Source organism: Podarcis erhardii (assembly GCF_964252035.2).
Source record: "Podarcis erhardii genome assembly, chromosome: Z".
Lineage (NCBI taxonomy): Eukaryota > Metazoa > Chordata > Lepidosauria > Squamata > Lacertidae > Podarcis > Podarcis erhardii.
This window is the reverse complement of record NC_138504.1, coordinates 42,788,863-42,810,323: the sequence shown is the minus strand read 5'-3', so window position 1 is coordinate 42,810,323 and position 21,461 is coordinate 42,788,863. Positions and strand designations below refer to the sequence as shown.

The 21,461-nt window shown below is 39.7% G+C and overlaps 1 protein-coding gene and 1 long non-coding RNA gene across 4 annotated transcripts in view; one reads left to right on the top strand and one right to left on the bottom strand.

The window, feature by feature from the left end:
- LOC309333759 (syntaxin-binding protein 1) overlaps window positions 1-11,283 on the bottom strand; it is a 58,888-nt gene extending 47,605 nt beyond the window's left edge. Inside the window, exon 1 of one of the 3 annotated variants that reach the window (XM_081847621.1) lies at window positions 11,049-11,283. Coding sequence is in view for 2 of the 3 variants with exons in the window: in XM_081847619.1 (XP_081703745.1) it covers window positions 11,049-11,085 (37 nt within the window). In the remaining variant the exon portion in view is untranslated. The remainder of the gene's footprint in view (window positions 1-11,048) is intronic. The other 2 variants (XM_081847619.1, XM_081847620.1) reach the window with 2 other exon arrangements.
- The window catches only part of LOC309333857, a 153,927-nt gene that overhangs the window by 114,122 nt on the left and 18,344 nt on the right, over window positions 1-21,461 (top strand). The gene's annotated exons all lie outside the window — the stretch shown is intronic.

Below are 21,461 nucleotides of genomic sequence, written 5' to 3'. Positions count from 1 at the left end.
GGAGTTAATTTTATTGTGTAGCATTATATTCTAATAGATTACTGAATATTATTTTATATTATTTATACGCACTGTGCTCCCAAGGAAGAGATCAGCTGCTCTGAAATGTGTTAGGGTCAATACGGAAGAAGAAAAACCTCACCCACGCGGTTATTAACTTCATGGAACTGATATTTATACATGCCTTCAAATGTTTGGGTAAACCAGCAATGTTTTAAAATTTCACCTGAAAGTCAAAACTGAGGGATGTAGATGTACCTCACAAGGAAGGAGACTCCACAAATGGGGAATGACCACTGAGAAGGTCCCACCACCAATCAATGCCAAATGGGCAGCAGCCAAAAACGGCAACACCAACAGAGCCCTCTCTGCCAATCGTGGGACTTGAAGTGGTTGATACATAGTGCCTTCTCACTTTTTATTTCCATAAATCACAAATATTCTTGGACTCCAGTCCTCATCAATTGCAGCCAGAGTGGCCAATGACCAGTGATGAGGAACAGTAACTCTTCTAGTTGGTTAATTGATTCAGGAGCTTCATTGTACATGACATGTGATGCTAATTTTTTCAGAGAGTTAAATGAAAACTCACCAGAGACAGTTACAGTTGCAAATGGCCACAAAATTTCTGTGCAAGGAAAAGGAGCAGGAGAACCAATTAGAAGTGTGTTGAAGGCAGAAGAACTGTTTGTAATGAAGTGAGAGAGGTAATTTACTTGCCAGAATTCACAGTTTGCTGAGTGTGTCAACCCTGACCAAGTGTGGTTTTAATGGAAATTTTAATCACAACAGATGTGGTATTACCAAAGGCAGAGTTTTACATGCACATGGTTTTGAAAATAATGCAGTCTTTGTGCTAGATACAGGTCAAGAAAGGGTGAATATGGTCAAGTAGAATTCAAGTGCAACCTGTGTTCATCTGTAGCACAAAAGGCTGGGACATAGAGACTTTGGTGAGAGGAATGGAGATTAAACCTTGTAAAGTTGACCTGAATGGTGAAGTATGTGAAAGTTGTTTGCTGGGGAACAAGACCTTCTTTCCCCAAGCAAAGCTAGAGAAGTTCAACAGAGCCTTTGCAACTTATTCATACTGATATATGTGGTCCAATTCAACCAACGTCTCATGGGAAAAATAAGTGAATTTTAATGTTTATTGACAATTATTCCAGATACTGCACAACTTATATTTTAAAGGAAAAATCAGAAACTGCAGAAAAATTGAAGATGTTTGTTGCAAATATTGAAAATCAATTTGGGAGGAAACCACGAGCATTACTTTCAGACAACGGCGGTGAGTACATGTCACACCACATCAAATCTTATCTAGAGGAAAATGGTAGTAAACGTTTGCACACCACCCCATTTACCCCAGAACAAAATGGAATAGTGGAGAGAAAGAATTGCTCTCTGGTGGAGATGGTCAGATGTATGTTGATGAAGCCTAATTTATCATTTGAGTATTGGGGTGAGGCAAGTATGACAGCAACATATTTGCAGAACAGACTGCCAAAAAAAGCTGCAAATAAAACAACATTTGAACTTGGGTTTGGAAGAGTACTGAACATCAGTCACATTAGAGTCTTTGGATCAAAAGTTTTTGCATATGTGCCATCACAAAGATGTACCAATCTTAGCATCAGGACTGAATATTTGTCGCCTTTGAGAAGGGGTGCAAAGGTTACATAATTCTTAATCCAAGGACAGGAGAAGTGAAAGTGAGTAGTGTATTTTAGAGAAGGAGAGCAATCTTGTGCATGTGTTCCTAATCAGAACAATTTTAAAGAGAAACAGACTAATGCTGATTTGGTAACTGAAGAGGTTCCAGTAAAACTGATCACAGAAGTTGAAAGAACAGAGAAAACTAGTCCAAGTAAGATACCGTACTTTACCAGGGGAAACAGAGTCAGGACAAGAAGCTGCGTGTGATGATATGGATGAACAGTTAGAACCTTTAATCAGACACTCATCATGAGTTAACAAAGGTGTGCCAGCAGAGCAACTATCATACATCACAAAAGCAGTGCCTAATTGTGAACCTGACACATGGAAAGAAATCGACAAACTTCCTGCAGAAGAAGCTGACAAGTGGATAGAAGCAGCCAAGGAAGAATTTGAAGCATTGAATAAAAACACTTGCACACTTACTAAATTCCCAAAGGGTAAAAAGGCTATAGGGTGCAAATAGGTGTTTAAGAAACAGTTAGATTAATGTCATGTTGTATGTTGATAATGTTGATGTGCTTTTTTTATGTTTTGTTTTGTTTTGTCTTTTTTTGCTATTGTATGCCTTCTTTTTTCTTTTTCTGTTTTTTTTTCTGCGTTCGTATGTTTTAGTTTGGTTTTGTTTTTGAAAAAGAGTTCAATAAAAAGAAATAAAAACAAAGAAACAGTTAGATAAGAATGGAAATGTACAAAGGTATAAAGCATGAGTAGGCAAACTAAGGCCCAGGGGCCGGATCCAGCCCAATTGCCTTCTAATTCCGGCCCACGGACAGTCCGGAAATCAGCATGTTTTTACATGAATAGAATGTGTCCTTTTAATTAAAAGGCACCTCTGAGTAATTTGTGGGCCTGCCTGGTGTTTTTACATGAGTAGAATGTGTGCTTTTATTTGAAATGCATCTCTGGATTATTTGTGGGGCATAGGAAGTCGTTCATTCCCCCCCCCCAAAAAAAATAGTCCGGCCCTGCACAAGGTCTAAGGGACAGTGGATCGGCCCCCTGCTGAAAAAATTGGCTGACCCCTGGTATAAAGCAAGGTAGATGATACAATTTTGTATAGTGAGAACAAACAAGATTGTACAGAAATTGTTGCATGTTTAAATAAGGTTCTGAGAATTTACATGCTAAATTAAAATTGATTAATTAAAAATAGGCACAGTGAGAAGTGGCTTGTAAGAAAAACACTGGGGGCTAATTTGAATAGTAGAGTGCCTGGTATCTGGTGGGTGGGGCTTGTGTGCTTTGCTCCAGAATCAGCCCCTCTCTTCAGGGTGTGTTCAGTTAAGAGTGTCAGTTATGAGGGACCAAGTGCCTCTTCTTGTTTCTTGCCTTAAACTTGCCTCATGTTTTATTTGGCTTCTCTCATCATGTTATTTTGTTGTAGTTTTCTTTATAACTAAAGCTTAGTTTACATTTATGTGAAAGACTTATCTTTCTCAAAGAAAAAAGAAACTCTGCTGAGGAAAGGTGTGGTATGTCCTAAACTGCGTGACTGAGGGGATATTCCCAGTTTGCCAGAAGGATTGATTTTGTTAATCACCCCTCCAACACCTCCAAAACATTCAGCAGGCACCGTCTGTTTCAAATTTTCAATGCCTGTTGAAAACCTTTCTATTCCATTAGGCTTAAACAGGGAATTAAGAATGAATTTCCGTAATTAGTTAGCCGATTTCTCATCGTAATATTTTTATATTTATTGGGTGATTTTATGTATAAATGTAAACTTCTATGAATATCAGCATATAAATAATTTAATTTTTAGAAAAACTGGTTCTGTGTAAAACGAGGAAATATGCCTCTTCCAAAATGGTACCAGCCGCCCATGTTTTCACCCACCCCCTGAGGACTTAGATTAAAAATAAGTAACCCAATTAATTGGAGTGGGTGCCTTTTTAAATTAGCCAAAATATTTTTAAACCATTCATCTCCAATCCTAAATCAACAAAGAGATACAGCCCTAGGTTGCAGCTGTCTGGCAAATATGAAAACATCTCAGCCTTTGTGGAACATTCACTGTACAGATATTCACACAGGTAACAGTCAATGAACATGCAATATATGTACGCAATAGGTTCATTCGTATGCTACACTGACCACAGGAACAAATACACATGAAACAGCATTTGTGTGAATGAGTAAACACTTGATGTGTGTACATTCAACTATGGCGTACACAGAACTCTACTCTCTTGAATGATACCCGTGAATGATTGTTCAAGTGTGCAGCTGTATCCTTGCTGAATGTCATTCATTGTATCCTTGCTGAATGGGAACACCCCTAACAGCTGGGCAGTACACCGGTAAAATTATTTACATCCCATTTTCAACAAGGTTACAGCCTGTGTACACAACAGCTGAGGAGTACGAATGAACAGCTGAGTACAAATGTACACACTTTCACACAAACACTTGTACATGTGGACAGCATGTACCTGTGTTCAGTGCAACAGGCAAGCAAAACTTGTTTGTTTTTTAAATAGATTTTATTTGTCATTTTCAGTTTTGTAAATCAACATACATCAAACAATCTATACATTAAAGATTGACTTCCTCCCCCCCCCCATGGTTCATTAAAGTTCTCCTTCATTGCTGCAAACTCTAATTAGTCCCTATTTTAACTCAACCAAATTTCCCTTTGTTTATATTTTCACTGCTAGATTTAGTCTATTCCTGCTAATGTTTTTAGATGTTTACAATAATCATCCAAATATTCAACAAACATTTTCCAAACATTCTTAAATATTATCCCTTCCTGTTTTCTTAATTTGCCAGTTAAACTAACCAATTCAGCTTACTCTTTGGTTTAGCCTGCCCTTCCTCCTTAGTTGGCATTGTACCTTCCTTCAATTTCTAAGCATATACTATTCGGGCTATCGTTGTTGCATACATAAAGAGATTTTCCTTTATGTCAAACCTAATATTCGTAAGAGAAAGGCTTCTGGTTTTTTTAATAATAAAAGCCCTTTTCAACATAGTTTTCATTTCGTTATAAATCATCTCCCAGTAGCCTTTCACACCTTTACATGTCCACCACATGTGGAAGAAGGTACCTTCTTTTTCCTTACATTTCCAACAGGTATATAATTCTGATTTATACATCTTTGCTAACTTACTTGGTGTCAGATACCACCTATATATCATTTTCATATAATTCTCTTTTAACATATAACATGTCAGGTCAAGCAAAACTTTAATGTCCCCTTTTGCAAGGGAGGTGTCAGGAGATCTAAAAATTCTTAGTTCCCTGAACAAATGACAGTCTGCAGGATTTTGTGGAGGAAGACACAACTGATTAAAGTTGTATGATACTGATTTAAATGTACAGTGTAGATGAGGCCCAGGATGCTAAGGGTCTGGAAACCATGTCCTTTCAGGAACAGAGCATGATATTGTTAGCCTGGTGAAGAGAAAATTATTTATTCATATTTATTCACTGCATTTATATCCCACCCTTTCCCCAAAAAGCTCAAGGCGCCCTACACAGTTCTCTCCCTCCTCATTTAATACCCACAACCCTGGGAGGGAAGTTAGGCTGAGAGCAAGTAACTGGCCCAAGTTCACCCAGCAAGCTGCATGGATTAGTTGGAATTTGAACCCTGCTCTCCCAGGTCCTAGCAGGACACTTTAACTACTATACCATGCTGGGTCTCCAGATTCAGGGAAGACATGGTATGATCAGAAGGGCTGTTGAAGAAAAAATGGAGCTGGGTTGGTCACTATTGCTTCAGGGGGTCAGGGCTAGAACCAGTGGGTAAAAAACAAAAGAAGGCAGGATTTTAGTTCAACATCACAAGAGGGGTGGGGAAATTTGGCCTCCCAGTCTCCCTATCTGGCCCCTGGGACTCTTCGCAGGCCACACTCTCACCTCAGTCATGCCCTCTTTTCCCAATTTATAGTTTCCTAGAATGGTAGTTGAGGGACAGCCATGAAAGCCAGTGTGGTGTAGATTGGGACCAGGAGGGCCAGGGTTCAAATCCCCACTTGGTCTTGAAGCTCACTGGGTGACCTTGGGCCAGTTACTGCCACTCAGTCTAACCTACCTCACTGGGTTGTTGTGGATGCCACCTTGAACTCCTTGGATTTTTTTCCACCAAGGTAAAACCCAATAAATAAATAAATGTGCTTTAAATGCATTGTGTAGATGTGACTGACTTTGGTGTAGCAAGTACCTTTTCAAAGAAGGTACACTGGCCAAAGGAACCTTTTTCAGTCTCAGGGCCGTATTCACTTCAATACAACTTTCCAGGGGCCACATTCCTAGTGCTGGGTCGGAGCCAAAGGCAGACGTGGGCAGAGCAGGAAATGCAAGTAACACCTTTGTAGGGTGGGCAAGTTTCTACCAATAGTCACACATCATTCTCTATCCTCCACCCTGGCAAGAGAGAGGCATCACCACAAGGCACATCCCAGCCAGGAAAATAAAACACTCAAGGATGTGCAGCAAGGACAGGACAGGGAGCCTCCTCAGGGTCAGAATGTTGGCTGCATTCAGAGGTTCCTACACCATCACAAGCCAATTCAGATGGAAACTAGGAATGAGCACACAGATGAAACTGAAAGGCAGGAAATAACAATGCAAAGCATCAGGAAGTCATGGCTAGAGGGCCTGTGAAGGCATGTTGCATGATCTGGCCAATGTCTCGCCATGCAGGCCCCTCAGATAAACACAGGCAGAGGTCAAAGCATCCCTGCACAGCACTCATAAAGCCACAACAGTTCTGCCCACAAAACTGTGTTTCACAACAGGATACAGATAAGAGAGAGCAGTGTTTGAAACTGAGATATGAAAGCTAGGAGCACCTTAAACCTAGGTCATGGGTGCAACAACGGAATGTCTAGGTGCACGTTTTTATAAAAAAGAATACAAAGGTGAAAATGACTGCAGCCAAATATTATGTTCATTTTTCACATGATCTAGTCTTTCCCCTGCCCACTCCCCTAATATTCTCAAGAGGGTCTCCTCTCCATTCTTCAGAGAGCAGCTGGAAGTGGGGAGGCAGAAAAAAGTCCTCTCTTCCTTCCACTCTGCAGTTTTAATCTGAAATCTTAGGCACAGTACTGCGTCCAGAGCTCAGAAACTGCTCGTCTTAATGAAATTCCCTGTCGCAAAATGCGCCTAGAACAATGGGAGTTTCAAACACTGGGAGAGTGTGTGTGAAGGAGAACGTTCATTGTCATCAAGCTCGCCCTGCTGAAAGAAACCACCCCTCAAGTAGCATGGGGTAAGGAGAGCTGTGGCCCTCCAGGCTTTGCTGGATGATAACTTCAGCCACAGACAGCCTGACCAATGGTCAAGTGATGATGGGAGTTGCTCGCAGCTCCCCCACCCACCAAACCTTAAAAGTACTGTGAGTCACCTAGGGAACTTCGACCCAGCGGCTACCTTCAGTCCGACAGTCACTTTCTGGGTGTATTCCAAGGGCCCACCTAGACACAAAACATGTTGTCATCTATTTAACTGTTGCCCCCCTCTTTTTAAATAGCAGCCACAGAGGGGTCCAATTCAGATTCAGTGCAGGGTATATAGATCAGAATCCATGAGAAAAGTAGCCTGTGAGTCCACACCCATGTAGTAAAGGAAGATGACCCTTTGTGAAATGAGCAAGGATTTATCCCACTCACTTGGGTAGGTTTGATCAGGTCTTATCAAATTGTATGAATTTCATGGAGTCATACCTAAAGTTCGTTGATTTAGCTAATAATATTCATATACCACTTGATTATAACAAAACCTCAAATTAAAAAATGTAAGTGATCTGCAAAAACAAGTACCCATAACATTTTAAGGGGGGTTAAAAGTCATTAACATCTTACGTATCTAGAGAGACTTGCCTGAACAAAAGTGTTTTCCGCAGGAGCCAAAAGAGAATACAGTGAAGGTGTCTGCCATCAGGCAAGTGTAGGTGCTGCCATACTAGAATAACTATTTTTTACAAGTGAGGAATGAGTATTGTATGGCACCTGTAAAACCCATGGAAACTGATGCGCAGAACTAACTTAGGTTCACTGATTTCAATGGGTCCACTCTAAGGAAAGTCTAAGAACAAATCACAAGTTTCACTTTAAAAAGGAAAGAAAATCAAAATTAGAACTCTCACTGAAATTTAGGATTTGCCAAGACAGGAATACAAATGCAGGAGGAGGAATTGAGAGGGTTAAGCTTTGTGAATCATGAGGGAATTTTTTGAATGGGAATGGTGGAGATGGAAACGCAGTAAGGCAGCTTAGAGTGATGGACAATCATAATAATGTTTGCCATTTCACATACACTAGGCAAGGCACTGTAGCCAACCCTGGTATTGCAGATATATCAGAAAACAACAGCACTGGTTTGTATCCAATGCTAGCCCTACTCAGAGAAGACCCATTGAAAATAATGGAGCTGACTCCCATAAATCCATTAATTTATCTGGGTCTATTCTGAGTAGAACTTAGTTGAATACAACCCATAACATGTATGGCAGGCCTATAGCTCTGCCTTTAGATCAGTGGTGGGGAACCTGTGCCCACCCACTCCCCACCCAATGTTGTTGGGACTCCAGCTCCTATTAGCCCTAGATAGTATGGTCAATGATAATGGAAACTATTGTCCAGAAACATCTGGAGGTCCATGGGTCCTTCACCCTTGCTTTAGATACAACAGAACCACTCAACAGCTTCTTAAGTATCTCTGCACCTCTGCTTCATTAAAACTCATGCAACTCACAGTCACAAGACGAGGTCAATTGGGTTTAGAGGATATTCATTGACCTTGGCTTTATCAAAAGGATAGAAACATGATAACTTTAAAATGGTATCTATGTTCAGACACTGTAGGTATGCTACTGAATATTTGCTGGAGAGTAAACATTATGAGGACTGCTAGTGTGGCATAGCAGTTGTAGGGTTGGCTAGTGACACCCCTATAAAAGGCGAATGTTCTGAAGCAAGGCCTCTGGTGATCATCTCAATAGGCAGCCAGGTTCATATCAGTATAAATCAGATAGTCTGCTGTTAAGCATCTCTCTCACACGCTTTTGAGAGACCTAAAGCATGACTTGTAAGGAGAACCCCAGAACAGGGTCCTGAATTCTGCCTAATTTTCACAGTATCACCACCAACAAATTCACATTAGCATCTACAATGGCTGACGATTGTGATGATTAGTTGCTGCTGTAACGGAACTGTGTCAAGGTACGATATACCTAAGGGGGGGGGGGATTCACAGTGCCTGGGCTAGAGGTCACCAAAAGCAAACACTGAGATTGGCCAGCATTTCCCTCGTTGCCTCAATCATTACGCTTTGATTTTATTTTTGTGTCGTTCCTACCTAGAAATGTTTCCAGCAAGTGGGGATACAACACAAACAAAGCTCTTCTCATTTATTTATTTTTTTATGCTGCCCCCTCTGAAAAAAATAAATAAATACTGAAGCTCAAGAGAGAGGGGGGGGAATTCTGCCCTGCCTTGCAGGAAAGGGTGATATTTGGGCTAAAGCAGGGAGAAAACATTCCCCCTACGCCACCTTTTAGAAGCACCTGAGTATCAGTGCTTTTTTAGAATTGAGAACACACAACAGTCAGGCAGAGATGCTGATCAGTGGTCTCTGGACAGGTGATTTAGTGCAACATAAAGCAGGCCATAAATCTAAGAGGATTATTTCTTTCCCCAGCCCCCACCTCGCCAAGTCATGGCACCACGCACCATCTCCAGCCTCATCTGACTGCAGTGCTGAACCAGTGTCATAACATGGAGGAAGATGCCTTCTTTCCTAAATACTAAAAAAAAACCCACTGCTGCCCCCCCAGCCGCTGCCTTTTTGGGCTGTTTCCCAGCTATGATTCTGCTCTTTTCATTTTCTATGAGAAAGCAAAAATAATAATTATTTAACATTATGTTGCTTTTCTTTTTTTAAACTACTGGTATAATTTGGACAACGCTGCCTTTGAAAATACGGCTTAACTGTAATTGCTTCAGACAGACGGCGGATTTAAATGAGCCATAGCAACATACCTCCATTAAAAGTAACCACCACCTTATCGTCTTCACTATTTATCTGCGTACCTACCAAGGGCTGAAATTATTTACTTGCATTGTACAAATGGAAGAGGACTTTGGCTATATGTCACTTGACCTATATAATCGATACGTTTTAGTATGTGGCTGGCACATTAAGAAAAAAAATAAAATGCAAAATTTTGCAGGATGAACAATAAAGCAAATCCCCCTTCCACACCATTCCCTGGATATACTTTAAAATGCACAACTCAAAAGGACCAAAAATAGCATTTCAGTTCCGTGTGCAAAGGCCCCCTCCCTTAAATCAGTGCGAGCACATATAAACCAAATTCTCATTTTCAGGAAAAAGCCTCCCATGCAGGAAAAAGCTTCTATTATATGCTGTCATTCTAAGGACTTCTGAATTTCGTTGGATTCTTCACAAGTACCCCCCCCCCAATAATTATTGGTTTATTGAAGGGAGGATGACAGAGAGAAAAAATACATGAGATATTGGTGGGAGGGATAACAACCGGGCTGTTTTGAACTGAAACTGCAGGATCTGCGCTAGATCTTCCACTGTGCATGGGGGAGGAGTCGGATAGAGAGAATAAAGGACTGGATTTTTTTGGGGGGGGGCGCTCCAAATGAACCTGCAAGTACAAGAGGATTTCTCAGTTGACGCTTACACACACACACACACACACACACACACACACTCTCCATGTTCTGTATCGCAGGCCATAAAACACATATAATTTCCAGTCACAGATAAATCCGTTAAGCATACAGGAGACACCAGTTTTACATTGATCTGCTAAGGACACATCTATTGGTAAAAGCGCCCCCCTCCCTTAAAACGGGGCAAGGATGAGGGGGATAGTCAAGCCGGTACTGTCCCCCCCCCTCATCTTCCACTCTACATACTGCATAATAACAGCGTCCCCCTCTGCCTTTTCCCTTCCAGTTACGAACGCTTCTCTTTTTTGGCCAAGAAGCTATTCATAATATGAATAGATACTAATTCTATAAAAAGGGTGGTGTTGGGAGGGATCTCTTTACCCGTAGAGTCCTCGACCATCGAGGGCGCCCCCACCCAACAAAAAAAAACGTAAGGTCTGCAGTGACGCTCCAAATCTCCCCCTTCCATCCCTCTTAATACTCTATTTCATTCACCGCTACCACCAATTCTCCAGATTTCTGCAGCTGCGTCCCTTATTTATTTTTACAATGGGGACTACGGAGCAGCAGGCGGGGGAATAGAAAGCCCCCGTCTCATTGACCATTAAATGAAAGGTGGGCGGGGGAGAGAGAGGAAGGCAGCAACAACAAAAAGAGTTTAATCTTACTTTCTCCCACCACAGCCTTAAGCCCAGCTGGTGCCATGACGTCCCTCTCTTGTTCTTCTTCTTGAGGTATTTGTGTGGGGAGGAATCCCCACGTCTGGTTTCCCCTTTTCTCCTTTTCCTGCTGCTGCTCGGCTCAAAACCCCGCACAAAACTGCACTCCGGTTTGGCTTCTCAGCTGACTGCAAAAGGAAGGAGGGAGGGCAGTCTGGGCAAGGATGCGGGGGGGGGGCGGAGGAGGAGGAGGCAGGTCCAGGCAGGGCGTGGTCGGATTGTGATGCGAGCTGCTGATGCTGATGCAGAAAGAGGCTGGTGGTGCCGTGGATGGCGTCATACCCCCACCGGGCCAATCAGCGCGCCGCCTGCTCAGCATCTCTCTCCCCCCCCCCCTCTACACACACACACAGACATACGCACCCGCACGGCCTGCGGCTCTGCTCAGCGACCAACTCTGGTGAGGGGCGGAGCCAACATCTGCAAATAAAGGGATGGTGGTGTGTAAAAGAAAGAGTCGCAGCCTCTCCTGCTGTATGAATGAACCTCCCTTACATACGTTTACACATGTACTTGTTTGCAGAATGCAAACATTCGATGGCGTCCCGGCTAACCCCTGCCACCAAGTCCTTGTTTTGAATTTGCTTTCGTGCAGCTGGATTTGCAGTTTTTATGTTGCTTTTTTAAAAAACAACAACACTTTTTTAATGATATTGCACTGCTGCTTAGAGATTTTATTTTTTCAAATACACTAAGGAGGTTATAAATAAATAATGAAAAATATAGGCAGCTTCCACTTCCACCCCCCAGTCCCAATAAAAACAGACAGCTATTCACCAAGCCCACATATCAAGAGACACGGGGATATAGACACTAAGATGAGACTTTGCTTCAGACCCAGATGCCAACTTTCATTGCCAACAGAGCAGCTCTTCAAGAACTGGTGCCTGCTTTCCCCCTCTTCTCTTTCCCCTTATGTGTCATGTATTTTCATTTTGTTTAGAATGGTAAGCCTGCAGGCAAGGGTGGTCTTGTTTAATTGATTGTATGTAAGCCACTCTGGAAGCCTTTCTAGGCTGAAGAGCAGAGGACAGACAATCTCAATATTGATGATGATTATAATGTAGGCTTCATCAACCTCGGCCCTCCAGATGTTTTGAGATTATGGGGTCAGGGATGATGGGAGTTGTAGTCCCAAAACACCTGGATGGCCGAGTTTGCCTATGCCTACTCTAAACTGAATGGGAGCAGCTCACAAAGATTTTAGATGCCAGCGAACTTTCCTTAAAAAAAAAAAAATATTGAGAATTTCAACATAACAAATTATCAAAACATATCATCTTCATTATTTCCCCCAATTTTCCCCTCTCCCCTCCCCAAGAAAAGCCCTCCCTCATTCCCACCCAAGACTTCCCTCAGCTCCTCTCTCTGATTTTTCAGCACATGTTATTCTCTGCATATTGTAAAAGTGTAAAGATCCTTAAATTATCTGTCTATTATGTTAACAATCAATACATTTGTGTATGTTTATTCAAAACCTGCCAAGGAGTCCAATTCATTCTGGGGTTTTTTAATTAGTTTGTAAAGAGTTCCCATTCTTCTTTAAAGTCACAGTTGTCCTTGTCTCGCAGTTTGCATGTCAGTTTCGCCAATTCTGCATAGTCCATCAGTTTCTCTTGCCACTGCTCTTTTGTCGGGATTTCCTCATTCTTCCATCCTTGTGCTATTAAGACTCTTGCCACCATTGTAGCATACATAAATAAATTCTTTATTTTCCTTTGCAGGTCTTTTCCTACAATCCCTAACAAAAATGCTTCTGGTTTTTTTTACAAATGTCAATTGAAACATTTTCTTCAACTTATTATATATCATTTCCCCCCCCCCCAAATTTAATTTCTCTACATTCCCACCACATGTGGTAAAAAGTCCCTTCTTTTTCTTTACACTCCCAGCATACGTTTGACATAGTTTTGTACATTCTTGCAATCTGTACTGGTGTTATATACCATCTATACATCATTTTCATATAATTTTCTTTCAAAAGAGAACAGCTTGTAAATTTTAGATCTATTCTCCACAATTTTTCCCAATCTTCAAATTGTATATTATGTCCTATATCTTGTGCCCATTTGATCTTGACCGATTTCACCTCCTCATCTTTTGTTTCCCGTTCCAGCAGAATACTATATGCACCCTTCAGCAACTTCACTTTCCCTTCTATGACTTCCTTTTGGAATCTAGAAGTAGTATAACTAAATCCTTTCTTGTTGTCTTCTTTGTATATCTCATGTAATTGCCTGTAATGTAACCAACTCTGAAAATGATCTTTTATTTCCTCATACTCCTTTAGCTTCCATTTTCCTTCTTGGTCCTTTAGTAAGTCACTGTATGTAAGCCACTTTCCTTTCTTACCAAGTGGCTTGAGCAGCAAAGCTTGGTGAAAGCCACCAAGGTGTCTTCTGTTCTATTAAATCTTTATATCTCTCCCAAACCCTCATTAATGATTTCCTAATTATATGATTATAAAATCCTTTATGTACTTTCCCTTTCCCATACCATAGATATGCATGCCATCCGAATCTATTATCATGACCTTCCAAATCCAATGCTTCTTGCGCAGGGGCCATGCTAATCTAGAGGAATGGCACCAATGATAAATAAAAGTGGAAATCTGCCCAAAAACTTGCTCCGACCATAACACCGTAAGGATGGAGATGATGCAAATAACAGCTGGTTCCTTTAGATGGAGGATGAATGACACCTTATTCAGAGATGAAGAAGTGTATAAAAAGGCCCAAAAAACTTTGAAAGACTATTTTGAAATAAACATGAAGACCAATGTTGAAAAAAGAGTAATCTGGGATGCAAGCAAAGCCGTTATGCGAGGATTCTTGATACAACAAAATGCAATAAAAAAGAGAAGCCAAAATGAAAAGAAAGATAAGATTTTGGAGAAAATAAAAGAAGGGGAAAGGAAATTAAGATCAAAACCAAAGTCTCATGAGATCTTGAGAGAAATTAAGCTATATCAAACACAATACATGGAATTGATGAATCAAGAAATAGAATGGAAAATTAAACAAATGAGACAAAAGACTTTTGAATTGGCAGATAAATGTGGTAAATTATTGGCTTGGCAAATGAGAAAGAGACAAAAACTAAATACGGTTACAAATTTAGAAGTGGAAGGAAAGAACATTTATAACCCGATTGAGATCAGAAACTGCTTCCAGAGATATTTTAAACAATTATATTCGGACATAGAACAATTCCTTGAGAAAAATGGTTTAAAAGAAATTTCCAGTGAAAGCAAAATAATCTTAAATCAGAAAATAACTGAACAGGAAATAGAAGGTGCCATTCAAAATATGCAATTGGGCAAATCTCCGGGACCGGATGGGCTGACTTCCAGATACTATAAAGCTTTGAAGGAGTGATTATTACAACCTTTGAAGGAAGTCTGTAATGAAATTCTTGAGGGGAAAAGAGCACCAGAATCGTGGAAAGAAGCTTTTATCACACTTATACCGAAGACAGAGACTGAAAACACTCAACTTAAGAACTACCGCCCAATTTCGTTACTAAATGTGGATTACAATTTTTTTGCGGATATCTTGGCTAAGAGACTGAAAAAAGTTTTGATGGAGGAAATTCATAGAGATCAAGCGGGCTTTCTCCCGAGAAGACATTTGTCAGACAATGTAAGGAATATAGTTGACATTTTGGAAATGCTAGAAGTGAATATAAACACTAAAGTAGTTTTGATATTCGTGGACGCGGAGAAAGCCTTCGATAATATTTCTTGGAGTCTTATGAGGAAGAATCTCCAGGGGATGGGGGTAGGACAAGGGTTTGAAAACGGTATAGGTGCAATATATTCTGAACAAAAAGCTAAGCTTATTGTAAATAATGTGGTTACGGAAGAATTTAAGATAGAAAAAGGGACACGTCAGGGGTGCCCAATTTCCCCATTACTTTTTATATCAGTCCTGCAGGTTTTGCTGAACATGATTAGAAGGGACCAGCTGGTTAAAGGGGTACAGGTCGGAGCTAAACAGTACAAATTGAGAGCATTTGCAGATGAATCTATTTAAAGACAATTATGAGAAATGTTGGACAGAAGTGAAAAAAGACTTAGAAATTTTGTCAAATCTGAAGCTTTCCTTGTCTGGTCGAATTGCGGCTATAAAGATGAATGTATTGCCTAGAATGTTATTTTTATTTCAAACATTACAAATTGTGGACAAGATGGACTGTTTCAAGAAGTGGCAGAAAGATATTTCTAAATTTGTCTGGCAGGGCTAGAAACCCAGAATAAAATTTAAGATTTTAACTGATGCAAAGGAAAGGGGGGGGGATTTGCCCTGCCAGACTTTAAACTTTACTACGAATCAGCAGCTTTCTGCTGGTTGAAAGATTGGCTGCTTCTTGAGAATACAGACATTTTGGATTTAGAAGGTTTTAATAATTTTTTTGGGCGGCATGCATATTTGTGGTATGACAAGGTAAAAGTTCACAAAGCTTTTAAAAACCATATTGTCAGGAAAGCATTGTATAATGTCTGGATTAAATACAAAGACTTGCTGGAAAACAAAACTCCAAGGTGGCTGTCGCCAATGGAGGCAAAGGCTGTGAAAAGGCTTAATATGGAGTCCAAATGGCCGAAATATTGGGAAATTTTGGAACAAGAAGGGGACAAATTGAAATTGCAGAGTTTTGAGGAATTAAAAGATAAAGTGCGAGACTGGCTCCACTATTATCAAATAATGGAGGCTTATAAGTTGGACAGAAAAATTGGCTTCCAGGTGGAAAAATCAAAATTGGAAACAGAATTCTTAGAATCCAAAACTAAGAATTTGTCAAAAATGTATAACTTGCTGTTGAAATGGAATACGCAGGATGACACAGTTAAATCAGCTATGATTAAGTGGGCACAAGATATTGGTCATAACATTATGTTTGCTGACTGGGAAAGGTTGTGGACCACCGGTATGAAATTCACGGCATGTAATGCCTTGAGAGAGAATATCCTGAAAATGATCTATAGGTGGTACTTGACCCCAGTCAAGCTTGCAAAAATTTACCACTTATCAGATAATAATGTTGGAAATGTAAAGAAAATGAAGGTACATTCTTTCACCTTTGGTGGACATGCCCAAAGATTAAGGCTTTCTGAGAGATGATATATAATGAAATGAAAAAGGTATTTAAATATACCTTTCTGAAGAAACCAGAGGCCTTTCTCTTGGGTATGGTCGGCCAAGTGGTGCCAAAGAAGGATAGAACATTCTTTATGTATGCTACAACAGCAGCAAGAATACTCATCGCAAAGTATTGGAAGACACAAGATTTACCCACCTTGGAAAAATGGCAGATGAAGGTGATAGACTATATGGGACTGGCAGAGATGACTGGCAGAATCCGGGACCAGGGAAGAGAGACGGTGGAAGATGATTGGAAGAAATTTAAGGACTATCTTAGGAAACATTGCAAAATTAATGAATGTTAGAATGACGTGGGTTTCAGAAGTTAAGGGGTTCTCAGCGGTATTGATTAAGTAAAAGGAAAAGAAAGGTTAAAAATTAAATTGAAAATAAGGGAGAGGATTTGCTGATTAGATAATTAGAAATTGGAATACAGAAAGGGGAGGTATGAGGAGGTCGGGGAAGTAAGTTACACGAAAATAAGGGATTGAAACTATACCTGTTTTTGTTTGTGTTTGTTTGTACTGTTGTTTTGTCTTTGTGTATTATTTGAAATTTTAATAAATATCATTTAAAACAAACAAACAAACAAACAAAAAACAAATCCAATGCTTCTTGCTTTTCCAGTCCCTAATCCATACCAAACATGCAGCCTCATAATACAATTTAAGGTCTGGGAGGGCAAAACCGCCTCTTTCTTTTGTATCTGTAAGTATCTTATGTTTTATCCTTGGCCTTTTGCCCCTCCAGATAACTTGGAGATTTCCTTCTGCCATCTTTTGAGGCAATCATCTTTCACCATTACTGGGACTGACTGAAAAAGAAATATCATTTTTGGCAAAACATTAATTTTTACTGCTGCTATTTTTCCTAATAGGGAGAGATTCATTCTGCTCCATATTCCTAGATTTCTTTTTATCTCAAGCCACACTTTTTCATAATTATCTTTGTAAATATTTTTATTTCTTGATGTTAACCACATCCCTAAGTATTTGACCTTTTTATGGACTTCTGTTTCAATACTTTGCTCCAACTCTTTTTTCTCTTCTTCCTTCAAATTTTTAACTAATAATTTAGTTTTATTCCTATTTAATTTAAATCCTGCCACTTCCCCAAATTTCTGAATCTTTTCTATAACTCTAGGGAAGGAAGAGAATTTTTTGGATCTTCCACTGTGATCACCAAATCATCAGCATATGCTTTCAGTTTAAACTCACTTTTCCCAGTTTTTATCCCAGTGATCTCTTTATCTGCTCTTATATTCCTGGCAAGTACTTCCAGAACCAGAATGCACAACAGCGGCGATAATGGGCAATCTTGTCTGGTTCCTTTTTGTATCTTACATTCATCTGTTATCACCTGATTTACAATTAATTTTGCTTTCTGTTCTGAATAAATTGCTTGTATTCCTTTTAAAAATTTAGATCCACATTTAATTTCCTCAAGTAACTTTATCATGAAATTCCAAGAGATGTTGTCAAAGACTTTTTCGGCATCTATAAACAACATTACTGCTTTCTTTTCATTTTTGACCTCCAGGTATTCTATTATATTCAAATTATTTCTTCTATTCTCCTTCATTTGCCTACCTGGAAGGAATCCTGCCTGATCCTGATGTATATACTCATTTAATATTTTTTTTCATTCTATTAGCTAAAATGCTTGCAAATAGTTTATAATCATTGTTTAACAATGAGATAGGCCTATAATTTCTAATTTGCAGCAAGTCTGAATCTTGTTTTGGAATTACTGTAATATACACCTCTTTCCATGTTTCTGGAATTTCACCTGTATTTAAGATCTTAGTCATAACATCTTTCAGTGGGTTTACCAATTGTTCACTTTATTTTTTATAATACTTTGCCATTAGTCTATCTGGGCCAGGAGACTTGCCATTTTTAGTCCACTTTATTGCCTCTAGCAGTTCTTGAACTGTTATTTGAGTATTTAAGATTGCCATTTGTTCCTCTTTTATTTTTGGTAAATTACTACTTTTAATATATTCTTCTATTTTTTAAAAATTCTCCTTTCCTTTCCTATACAGATCTGAGAAATATTTTACAAATGCTGCTCTTATTTCCTCCGTCTTATCTGTGATCTTTCCATTTATATTAATTTTATTTATGGAGTTCCTCTGTTCACTTTTCTTCAGCTGCCACGCTAGCAATTTTCCTGATTTATTGGCATGCTCAAAATATTTTTGTTTCATTCTTTTTATTTTCCAGCTAATTTCCTCATTAACTATCATGGAATATTGAGTTTGTAATGTTCTAATTGCCTGTTTGACTGGCTCTTTATTTGCTTTCTTTGACAATTGTTTCTCCTTGTCTGCAATTTCCTCAAAAATCTCCTTTCCCCTTTTTTCTTTCAATTTCTATTTAAATGAATTTTGTTGTATAAACAATCCTCTCATTACTGCCTTGCTTGTGTCCCAGACCATCTGCAATTTTGTCTGTCCTTGAGTGTTTATTTCAAAATAATCACTCAAGGCCTTTTTGGATTTTTCCATAAATTTTTGCTCATCTAATAAATCTTCATTCAATCTCCATCTAAATGAAATTTGGCTTTCTTTTTGTGTTTCCATTGTCAAGGAATTATGAGCTGAAAATGTCCTGGGATTAATCTCAATTTTTTAAACTCGAGGTTCCAACATTTTGAATATCCACAAAGAGTCTATTCTTGAACTGCTATTATAAACATGGCTATAAAAAGTAAACTCTTTATGAAGCAAATGTCTTGTCTCAATATATCTATCAAGTTCAAATTTTGAGCCAGATCAAAGAAAGTCTTTGGTAACCTGCCTTCTTTCGTCTCTTTTTTTCTAGCTGATCTATCTTTTTCTAATGATGGAACTCCATTTAAGTCTCCCATTAAAAACTGCAAATTCAAGTAGTTCTGTTTCCAATTTTTTAAAGAAGACTGCTTTTTTCTCATTAGGTGCGTAAATTATGCCAGGGAACTTTCCTAGCTCTGCATGGAGTTGTCAGGGATTGAACCTGGGACCTTTTTTGGAGGGGCCACTAGGGGCGCATCGGAAGATGGCTGACAATAACATCTCTCCGACCCACAGGAGGTAATTAGGAGGCTGTGATGGGAGTAAATAGCCTCCCTACCCCCCCCAGGATTGTGTGGGGGGGCTGCCTTTGCCTGCTGTGCCCTATACCACCCCCGAATTTGTGGGGATGGGGGCACTAGGCAATATGCCCTCCTGTGGATTTCGGTGCTCCTGGACGCTGTCTCTGATCCGCGCCGCTAGCTGCAAGAACTTCAAAAGGAATAATTAGGAAGAAGCGAATGCACATATTTCAAGGAAGGAGGGGGAGTAAAGACTGCTAACTGAAGAGTTCTCTGATAAACAAGACGAGTCGGAGGAACAAGAATCAATCATGAGAAGATATGCCAAGACTCGGTATGGCAAAGGGACTGGATGGGGGAGGGGAAAAAACTTTCCTTTCTTTCCTCTATCTGATTAAATAAGAATCCCCCCCCCTCACAAGTCAGAAATGCCGTTTTAATGACTTAAGCTGTGGATTTACGACTGTGTGGAGATGAATTTTCTAACCAAAGCATGTTTTAAGAAGAGCGTGGAAAGTTTAAGAGCTTTGGAATGACGCAGTTAAAAATACCGTCGCCATGATGCCCAGCTCTGTCGGAGGACTTGAGTCTGGGAGGAGGAAAAAAGATGTTTTTATATTGTGAGTGACTCCTCAGTGGGACTTAAGAACGACAGATCCTGAGATTAATGATGGAAAGAGCAATGTTATTTATGAAAGTGATGATATATGGAAACCATCTCGATACGAGGATTGGACGAACGGAAAAATCCACACAGGATATAATTGGTGTTTATCTGCTTAAGGAGATTATCAGAAGAGATCATAAAGAAAAAAAGAAAAAATATATGAACAAGATGAGATGTGGAAACAGCAAGATAAGACTGGATAGAATTATGAACTTTATTTGGACTGATTTGGACATTAACGCAGTAGCAAGAAGATGATCAGAATCCCCCTTCGGATCTTGAAATATGGGTTCCCTCAACAAAAATTTAAAATTCGGCTTTGTAATTCGGAATTTATGTGATTTGATTTGATTTGATTTGATTGGTCGGTTAATAAAAAATATTTTATAAAAAAAAAAGAACCTGGGACCCTTTTTTGCATAAAACCTTCACACTACCACAGAATTGTTCTTCCCTTAAAAGATTCCACTCTTTGTGGCTCTGAAAGCAGGACTGAATTAATTAGCAACACAGGAAGCTTCCCATCTGCAGACTTTGCTGTTTTAAGGCTTCCTGCTTAAAAGAAGAAGAAAATACTTTCAATTTCAGAATGTGGGACTGCACAGAGTTTTGAACTCATACACTTCAAGTATATTTGTTATAGTATTGAGTCTGCCTCCCCCAAATCATGTGTGATGATTTGTTAGCCAGTTCAGGGTTGTTTACAACTTCACAACTTATGCATCAGACACATCCCACTAAAAAAAAAAGGGGGGGGGGAGCCAAATGATAAAAAGTGTGCTTTGCTCCTTCCTCACACCCTGTATCTTTGGTGGTGTCTCCACAAGAGCCCGTATTTCTTATGAAGCAATGGTTCATTATCAGTCTGCCTTAGTTCAGTAACAGGTGCAAAACCAGGAGTACTTCAAATGTATTTATGAGGATGTGTTATGAAGCATGACCTGCCCAGAGATGAAGGGGAAGAAGAGGAGTTTCCAGCCCAAAAGAATACAGTGTTTTAATTTGGTTTGGGCAATATCTTTTATGTATGAAAACCAAGCGCATCCTACCCTTACATAATTTGTGTACATGCTGTCCCTGACATTGGCTCTCAGTTAAGTGCTTAATAAACAGCTACATCTAAATTGCTCAATTCCACCCCCACCCATTTTTCACATTGCACATTGTCAAGCTTTCTGACAGCACAATTTTCCCCAACTCTACATTTTATGTCCAACTGCGATGCGCGCGTGCACACACACACACACACACACACACACGAAACCTTGGATGTGTTCCTAAGTTGTACCTAATATTAGAAATTATCTGATAGCTTCCCCCTTTAAAAAAATATACTTCTGGGTGACCAGAGGCGGTTTTAGAGCTTCAGGGGGCACCAAAACAATGCTGTATAATGGAGCATGAGGGGTTGGGAAGTGGGGTATCATTGAATTTTAGCGTTGCACAAGGCACTGCTGAAATTTGAGAGCCCAAAGT